General features: G+C 44.5%; 1 protein-coding gene across 1 annotated transcript in view; it reads right to left on the reverse strand.

Annotated features, from left to right (window-relative positions):
• The window catches only part of LOC102860619 (wings apart-like protein homolog), a 124,986-nt gene extending 124,663 nt beyond the window's left edge, over positions 1-323 (reverse strand). The window contains 1 exon segment of the mRNA XM_006901021.1: positions 118-323. Coding sequence (XP_006901083.1) covers positions 118-293 — 176 coding nt within the window. The 5' untranslated portion in view covers positions 294-323.
• Positions 324-9,552: the final 9,229 nt, after the last annotated feature.

Consider the following 9,552-nt stretch of genomic DNA (forward strand, 5'->3'; position numbering starts at 1 on the left):
GCTGGGCCGGCCGGCGCGCCGAGAGAGGGCGGGGGCGAGGAAGGGCGCTCTGCCGACGGCGGACCCAGGACTCCGCTCTCGGTAAATAGGAAGCCCCGGAGGGGGGAAGGCGGCAACCCCGCAACTTCCCTCCCCGCCTTGACCACGGCCGGCCGGGCCGGGGACTAGGCCTCCCTAGCCGCCGAAATCGGCACCAAAGCTCACTCCGTGCGCCCGCTGGGCCGTCGCCGCCGGCGCCGCCGCTTCCGCCAGTGAATGGTCAGCGCTGGAGTTTGAACAGGGCCCAGTACCATCTCAACGCCATTTGCGCTCCCGGCCCCCTCCTTCCTCCAACAGCCGCTCGCTCCGTCACTCCGCTTCCCACAGGCCCCGCGCGGCCACCCAAGCCGGCAGCCAATCGCGTGGCCGTTTACTCAAACCGCCGCGCAGGCGGCGCAGCACGCATGCTCGGGGGCCGACCATTGGCTCAAGCCTGGGCCCGACGGAAGTTGTAGTCCACGTCGTGAAGTCGCGGCGTTGGCGTCTGGAGAGGACCAGGGAGCGGGCCGAGCGGTCGCTGCGGGTTCCTCTCTCTCGGCTTTGGAGCGTGTTCCGGCTCCCAGCCACGCCAGAGGCGCAGGTGCCGCGGGGGAGGGCCGCAGTGCAGGCAGCTGTGTCAATCGTTTCCCCTCCGGGGACCGCTGGTGTCTGGGGACAGTGGGTTGTGCAGCTGCGCCAAGCTTGTGGGGCCGCCGCCAGGGAGCGGGGGAGGCGGGAGCTCGCGACTCCGAACAGCCGGGGACCAGCCTCACGGCACGGGCTGGCGCAAGTACTGACAGGGCGCGCGGGACAGGGGCCGAGGGCGTCTGCGACCGGCAGAAGTACTTGGTTGGAGTCCACCAGGAAAAAGAAACCTACCACCGAAACACCTTGTTTGCTAAACCTGACTATTTCAGAGGCAGTTAATCGTATGGGAGGAAACTGCCTGCCCTTTCTTCCGCGGAGCGGCTGCTGCACTCGAACTGCTTACCTTTGGATATACTAAACCTTGGACGGGTAAAATGACCTGGTTTTTAGGATTGACTTTAAAATACTCTTAAAAACCTTGCAGAAGGGGCGTGAAGCTACGCGCGGTGCATTTCATATTTTAAACTGTAAGAGACAAAAGAAACACATGAGCTTCTTACATATCAGACATTTTCCAAAGTAATTTAAACAAAACAAAACGAACCAGTGACTTTTCTCATGGGGAATGGTAGACGGGAAGACGATTTCTTTGGGGGTAGGGGGCTTGTGCGTGTATCGTTTTGTTCCATTTAATGTTTTTGCCATGTCAGTGTTACCGAATTAAAAAAATTGCGAAGTCATTTTTAAAATTTGACCAAAGTGGGAAAACGTCATTCCTAGTTGTAGCTCTGCATTTTTTCATAGAGGTACATGATTCATCCTGCTCGGACAAATCGGTTTAGGAAAGAGGTTAGTAGACACCCACTAGGGAAATTAGAAAATAATACCATAATTGCTTGCAGTGAAAAGCCCGCCTTTCTTCCACAGATTTAAAAAAAAAAAAAATCCAAAAAGCTCCTTCCAATAGGGGTGCCCAGTAGGAGGTCAATTCGAATCAAAAAGTTGTTGAGAATCTGCCAGCTGCCCTACCTGGTAGCAATGCAAGTTGAATTTTAGCATGGTTAGATTGTTCCACTCAGCTATGACAGCTTACAAAATGTATACATTTGTACATTAATACATTTATACTGGTTTCCCACTATGCTTTCTCAGTACTTGTTTTGAAAGAAACCAAGTTTTCTGCACATTAGGTGAATGGAAGTAATAGGTCTATGCATTTTACTAAGGGTGGTCAGCTTTGTGTTTTATGAAAATCAGCTTAAGATCTTGTTTTATCAATTTGAGGATTGGTGGCTGAGGTTCAGGCTGCTCTTACTATAGTTATTTAGTAGAGGGTACTAATTATGGTATAATCATCAGAGGCAAAGGCTAAGATCAAAAAGCCCAACGTGGCCACAGAGACAATTGTCATGTTCCCTCTTGGAGAGTGATGTGGACCAAAGGATGTGTGCATTATACTCTGGCCTCCATGGGGCCATTGACTAGGATGTTGTTATTGTTAAGCCTCCACGGGGACTAGGGTGATGTTGTTCATAAGTGCCATCATTGTCAACAATGAGTCACAATGACCCTGAGAACCATGGATCTGAACCCTGCCCTCTTTTGTGCCATCCTGATCATCTCTGAAATACACTAGCCCACTGTTAGATTCACTGTGCTAATCAGTGTCATTGAGGGTCTTCCTCTCCTTCACTGACCGTAAGCCTTTCCAAACATGTCTTTTTCCAAGGTCTGGAAACACACATGAGTATGTGAGAGGAAGCTTCACTATCCTTGCCTCCAAGGAGCATGTTGGCCACACATTTTCCAAGATATGCATGTCCTTTTTGTAGTCCATGGGATATTCTGCACTTTTTTTTTGTAACCGTCAGCAAAATCCCTGCTTTGTTTGCTGTGTATTATTTTGCACTTTTCTTTAGCACCACAAGTTGAAGGCATCAATTCATCTGCCATCCTTACTCAACGTTCAGCTGCATAGCAAATAATTAGATTATGGTTTGAATAAGTTATATCTTGGTCTTCAAAACATCATTGCTAAAAACAAAACAAAAAAAACCCACATCATTGCTCTTCAGCACTTTGGAGAGGTTTCTTACAGGAGATTTTCCTAATGCTATACTTTTTTTTATTACCTGGCTGATGGTGCCAAGGGTGTAGATTGTGATTCAAGCAAGATGATATCGTTGACAATTTCTGTCTTTTCTCCATCTATCATGTTGTTACCAGTTAGCTTGGTGGTGAAGATTTTTGTTTTCTCCATGTTGAGATGCAACCCTTATTGAAGGCTGTAGTTACTGATCTGCAACGTTTCAAATACTCTTTGCTTTCAATAAACAAAGTTGTGTCATCTGCATAATACAGATTGTTGCTAAGTATTCCTCTGGCCTTGATGCCACATTCTTCATATAATCCAGCCTCTCACGATTTGTTCTACATACAGATTAAATAGGTATGGAGAAAGGATACAACCCTGTTGTATACCTTTCCCAATTTTAAACCCTTATTTTGTTCACACAACAGCTTTTTGATCTAGGTATAGAATTCACATGGGCACAATTAGGTTGACTAGGATAATAACTTGGACATACCGGTAGTGTAGCCATAAGGAGTTGTACTGCCGACACGAACGCATTTGGAATCCATCAGGTGCTCAGTGGGAGAAAAATAAATGTTCTCTTCACATGCCCACTGGAAGTTTATCTGTGAATCACTTCTATCTCAACAGCGACAACAGGCTAGTGACCAACATAGGCTGAAGTGAAAGAGTTAATTCTTTAGAGAAATAATTTTTGGGGTTTTGTCCTACAAACTCTGAGCTCTTCACCAGAATTCTTGGTAGTGGTTGTTTTAATAATGAAACTTCGTTAGCTGCCATTGAGAATTCAGTCTCTAACTCATAGTGACCCTGTGTACAAAAGAACAAAACACTACCTGATACATATAGAAGCTTGTCAGGTGATGTTGAGTGAATTCTAACAATGACTTTCCACAAAACTCATTACTGTCTAGTAGAAATCAACTCATGGCTGACCTTCCTATAGGTTTTCAGCGCCTTTCAGTTTCACAGGAGTAGATGACACCTCTTTATTCCTCAGAGCAGCTGTTGTGTCCAAACTACTTGCCTTTCTGTTGACACTGCAACTCCTTATCCATTTGGCAACCGGAGTTCATTGTGACTGTAGGTCTAACAATTATTGCCCAGCCTTGGGCCGTCATAGTTGCTGTATTGTTTGAGCGTATTGTTGCTGTCAATGTGTTAGTCCATCTCTTTTGAGAATCTTCCTCTTTTTTGCTGACTTTATATCTGGATTTTACCTGGGGCTCTGGACTGAAGTCAAGTGAAGCACTTGCACTCTGTAGAGCTCCTCTCCCAGAATCTTCACCTTCTCCTGCACCTCTAATTGAGTTGTTGGGGGATGTCTTTACCCTTGAGCTACCTGGTCTAACGAGGCATGAATGTGTTCCGTTCACTTGCCGTGACCCTGACTTCTACCACAGTGAGCTGGATTTAGTTTTCTTTGGTCCTTTAGTTTATGACCAGAAACTCTCATGCCTGCTCCACAGCCCTATGGTCATTCTCTTTCTACGCGTGTGCACACACACATTGGTCAAAGGTCCTTTCTCCATTATTTGAATGGAATTCTTCAAAATACAAGATTGACAGGGTTTTGTTCAGTTGTATTTGGAGTTATTTTAAGTCAGAACTGATTTAATGACACCCAATAACAAATGAAAGCTCTAGAGCCTCTGAATACAGTTGTTGGCACACAGTGCTATAACCTCAAGATTGGTAGTCTGGGTCCACTTGGGGTGTCTTCAAAGAAAGGAGGTTTGGCAGTCTGTTTCTGAAAAGTCAATCGTTAAAACACTTGGAAGCATAGTTCTCTCTATTACACATGAACTCGCTGAGTCTTAGACCATCAGTGGCAACTGGATTTTGTTGTTTTAAGCTATTTCTCTAATTTTATTATTAAATGAGATAATTTTGTGCCCCAGATGGAGACTCTTCACCAGAGTTAAGTTGTTTGTTCACTTTAACATTGCAGGTTAGCACTGTGTGCTACTTAGAGGAGAGCAGAACTCAATGTCCACCAAGGTGGACTCACATTTTCTTTAAGAGTGTTTAAGAAAATCTTACCGATAAAACTGTCATGCCCTGGTTTTAGGAAAGCAAAGTATCTAACCTGAAGCTGCTTTTCCTGATAATATATTGTAAGATATTTTGCATCTTTAAATAATTCAGTTCAGGGAATCTGAAGTCAGAGATGACCATCTTGGCTGCAGTAATATTTCCTCATGATAAAATGTGGAATGATATTTTAGGTTGTTGCTCACATTGTGCAACACAGCTTGCTGCTTGACAAAATGGCCAGGCATATGTTCCCACCATAGCACCTTTCCCCTCTTTATGACAGGGAGCTTTGGTGGCCTAATGGTAAGGAATTGTGTTGCCAATCCAAAGGTACACAGTTCGAATCCACCAGTGGCTTCAAAGACAGAAGTGGGCATTCTCCACCCATGTAATTCACAGCCTCTGAAAACCTGCTGTGGCGTCAGCTCTGGGTTGGTTCTAACTCACTGGTATATAATTTCTAACAATAGTTTTCCCTAGCTACTTAACCTCCTTTAAGTTTTTACCAAATAAGTATGTGTATATGTAAATGGTTATATAAACACATATTTATACATTTATGTAAGTGTTCAGAGACTCTCCTGATCAGCCTATTGTAAACTGCAATATTCCAATCAGGAGAGACTGGTCCTATGAGAAGGACATCATGCTTGGGAGGGTGGAGGGACAGCGCAGGAGGGGAAGGCCCTCTATGAGGTGGATTGATTCAGTGACTGAGGTAATCGGGATGGGAGTGTAAGAGACAGTGCAATTGGCACAGGACAGAGCAGAGTTTAGGGCTGTTGTACATAGGATCGCTGTGAGTTGCAGGCGACTCAATGGCACATAACAACAACAACAAATGCTCTCTATCCCTGTTTGCTTTTCCTTCAGGACGCTATCTTCCCATTGAACCTATCACGTTTGGCAATTTGTCTTTATGTATTTCTCTTCGGTGGGAAGGCAAGCCTCTCTGTCTCATTTTCTACTATACCACTAGCACAGTAACTGTTGACTAATATCCACATTTATGTCCTCATCTTGTGTAACATTATGTCTAGAAGGAAAGTAACTTTAAAGTAACTAACAGTATTTTCACATAACTTAGTGGCTCTCTGAATTGTTAGTGGAGATTTTCTCAGTGTACAGGGTCTGTTTCTGGGAGTTGCCTTTTTGTTCCTGCCTTGGATAAGTTTCCCCTTTGAGAATTGAGAAGATGAATACTATTGTAATCCCAATTACCTTGTTTTGTGGGATAATTGGAGTTTGGTCTCTAGAGATAGTGTCATCCTTTGAGAACTAAACTACTCTGTAAGTAGTTGAGAGACAAAGCAGGGGAAATATTCCTAGGAGACATGTTTCCTGACAAGGTTTGATACCCAGGAACTTTGCAGAGGTCTCATAACTTGACCATGCTTCTGCAAAGAGCTCTCTTCACCCTGGGGCCCTCCCTGTACTGCTCTGCAACACTCTAAAACCCTCCAGGGACTTCCTATCTCCAAATCAGAAGTTAAGATTATTAAGGCCTACAAAGTCTGTATCACTCAGGCACTGCCTACTCTTGCCACCCCTCCCCCCCTTGCCAAGCCTGCTTTCTAAACAGTAGACACTGCTGGAACATGCCTGGGCCCTAGGCCATGGGCCCTTTGAACTTACTCCTCCTGCACTAGTTCTTTAAGAAGCTGCACAACCCCACCTCCTTTAGGTCTTTGCTCAACTGGCTCCCTCTCATTAGAGACATCTCTGATCATGCTGTTTCAAACCTTCAAACTGCCATTCCCTTCTTAGACCTTTTATTCTATTTTATAGTTTGTTATCAGTCCACTAGAATATAAATACCAAGAAAATGGAGATTGACTTAAATGTCCAGCAAACTGCTCTGGTGGCACAAACAGCTAAACACTGTACTACTAACAGGAGGGTTGACAGTTTGAACCCATCTAGCAGCTCTACAGAAAACAGATACTGTGTAGTTTACCATAGTGAATGATCTAAATTCATGAGCATTAAGATTGAGACTATGTAACACTGCTTTTTTTGTGAGTTTGCTAAGACGTTGGAGTGGTCATACCTCACTCAGAGGATACTCAACAGCTACATGGTTGGTTAAAGAAGGGAAGGTCTACAGTTTGGGAAAAGGAAGCACAGAGGCAGGGCTTAGACCAGTCCCAGAAATCCAGAGCACACTCCTCCTCCACCACTACAGAGATGATCTGATCAGAGCAGCTCTGCAGTATCAGACCTCTTCTCCACTGATCAGCTCAGCTCACAGCTTGAATAGGAGCTCTCAGTCTTGGCTTGCTTGGTCCCCTCAGCTCCTTCAGCCCCCTCAGCTTTCTCAGCTCATTCACCCTCTCCATTCACACAGTTCTCTGGCTTACTTTTTTTAGCTTACTCATCTTTGCTCAGTCCCCTCAGTTCTCAGGTCTCCTCACAGTAACTCAGCTCAGGCCTCTCTGCTGTGGGGTTTTGAACTGTTGCCTTCTCTGCCACTGGCCTCTCCATTGCTAACAGGTGCAGCAGCTTATTTGGTTTTTCTCAGCTGCTTTCTTCGCCATTGGATCTCCCCACCTGTGACTCACTCAGCTGCTTACCTTTATGTGTCTTCAGTCAGATGCTGTGCCACCAGGCCATCTCTCCATTATCAGCCCCGGTGTGGTGGGGCCTCTCGCACCCAGCTCTCAACTGGCCATGCTGGCCAGCCAGCATCTCTCTAAACCAGGAGGGCCCTCTAAAACCTCTGCATTGTAGCCTTTTATACATATTCTGTTTCATACCAGAATCTGACCAATCCTCAATTACCTGTGAGGTGTGAGTCTGTTCATATCTTTTATTGAGATCTTTTTAATGACCACAGACAACCTCAACAGTGTTAAGACTATCAAGTTGTTTAGAATTTGCTCAGGAAACATCTATCCACCCTGACAAAAGTAACCTCCTAGATTAGAGAACCCCCTAGGAGTCCCACCTCTCCCAGCTGAGTTGCTTCTCCAAAGGAAACAACTCCTCAGTATCGGGAGTCTCTCAAAATGTTTTTTTAAAAAGTCATGGCAAAGCCCACTTATTATAGGCTGCAGCTGTAAACATTACTGCCAAGAAATGCTGCGGCAGCAGAAGGCCTCCAGGAACAACTGCCACCACCTCTGGGAGACAAGAATATTAGGTGATACCCAGCAGCCTTACTGAATGTTTTGATCAAAGATTCTTTAGAAAGATCCTTATCAAAAGAGAACTTTGTGATGCCATAGAAGCTGGATGAACCTCCAAAACTTTATCCTAATAAATAATCTAAAAACTTTTGAACAACAATATTCCCTGAAGCCTTAATACCAAACCAAAGTGAAAATAAAACCAGAGATTGTTTTAACTACCAAAAAATGACTGCAGTGAGCATTATGCTCCATTAAGATTGTTTAGGTGGGATCAAATTGACAAACTCCTTGCTGATAATGAAAACCAGCTTACAACTGATCATCTAATTTTTCAGAGGCTATAAATCTTACAGGAGGAGATTGCCCATCTTTTCTCCCAAGGAGCCACAGGTGTATTTACAACCACTAGAGAAGTGCTGCTTTCTGGATTAGCAGTGCAACTTCCTAAAGACAGTGTCTCCCCAGGATATTAGATGGTACCCTTAAAGATTCTCACTACTGGACCTATTGGCAGCATCATTATACTACAGAGAAGAGATTGCAGTGTTAACAGTTTTGATTTGCTTGGCTCTGCAGTCAGCACACTTGGTACCAGCAGCCAGGAAATAAAAAAAGAAATTGAATTGGGAAAGTCTGCTGTCAGAGACTGCACCAGAGTACTGAAAAGAAATTATGGCAGTCTGGAGACTTAAGTTGTTCCTGATCCAGGCCATGGTATTTGCAATTACATGCTATGTGTCAAAGCTGGACAATGACTAGGGGTAACAAAAGGAAAATTGATGCTTTTGAGCTGTAGTTCTGTAGTATTGAATATACTATGGACTGGTAGTATTGAATATACTATGGACTAGTAGAAAAAATAGGTTTCATCCTGGAGAGGATGAAACTAGGCTGCTCCTTGGAGACAAGGATTCTGAAGCTTCATCCTCCATACTTTAGGCGTGTTTCAAGGAAGGACCAGTCCTTGGAGATGGACAGTGCAAGAGAGGAAGACCCTAGATGAGATGGATTGACTCAGTGACTGGTATAATGAGTGTAGGTGTATCAGAGACAATAAAGTTGGCTCAGGATAGATCAGGATTCAAAGCTATTGTACATAGGGTCGCTATGAGTCTAAATCTACTCGACGATACTTAACAACAGGGGTTGTAGTAGCTCTGTTGGAGTTAGTCTGGGTAGTTTCACTGCTAACTCAGGCTGCACCTCTGTGAAGCTTAAAATCCACCAGCATCTCTAGAAAGATAGGCAAGCTCCTGCTGTGTCATTTACAACTTTAGGAAACCTAGTAATTGTTGTGTTCTCTTGAGTTGGCCAACTCATAGCTGACTCTCCAGTGGGTTTCCAGTGACTGTAAAGGGCACAGAAGTTGTTTGCCAGTCTTTCTTCCACAGAACAGCTGGTGGATTTGAACTGCATGCTTTTGGGTTGGCAGTACAATTCCTTACCGTTAGGCCACAGAAGTTCCTGGGGAATCAGCTGAAGGGTCATATGTGAGCAGGTTCCAAATTTCAGATAAGTTTTCATTTTTTTTGCTTTCTTAGAGGGCATTGAGTTTCTGTTAATGGGGAAAGAGCAAACTCAGAAGAGGATGAGAGATGAGAATTATCTACACAAACACTGAATAGTTAAGTGCTGTCGAGTCACTTGTAACCCTGTGTACAAAAGCCCTGAAACCTGCTCTAT

Source organism: Elephantulus edwardii, unplaced genomic scaffold (assembly GCF_000299155.1).
Source record: "Elephantulus edwardii isolate Elephantulus edwardi_28Jun2011 unplaced genomic scaffold, EleEdw1.0 scaffold00305, whole genome shotgun sequence".
Lineage (NCBI taxonomy): Eukaryota > Metazoa > Chordata > Mammalia > Macroscelidea > Macroscelididae > Elephantulus > Elephantulus edwardii.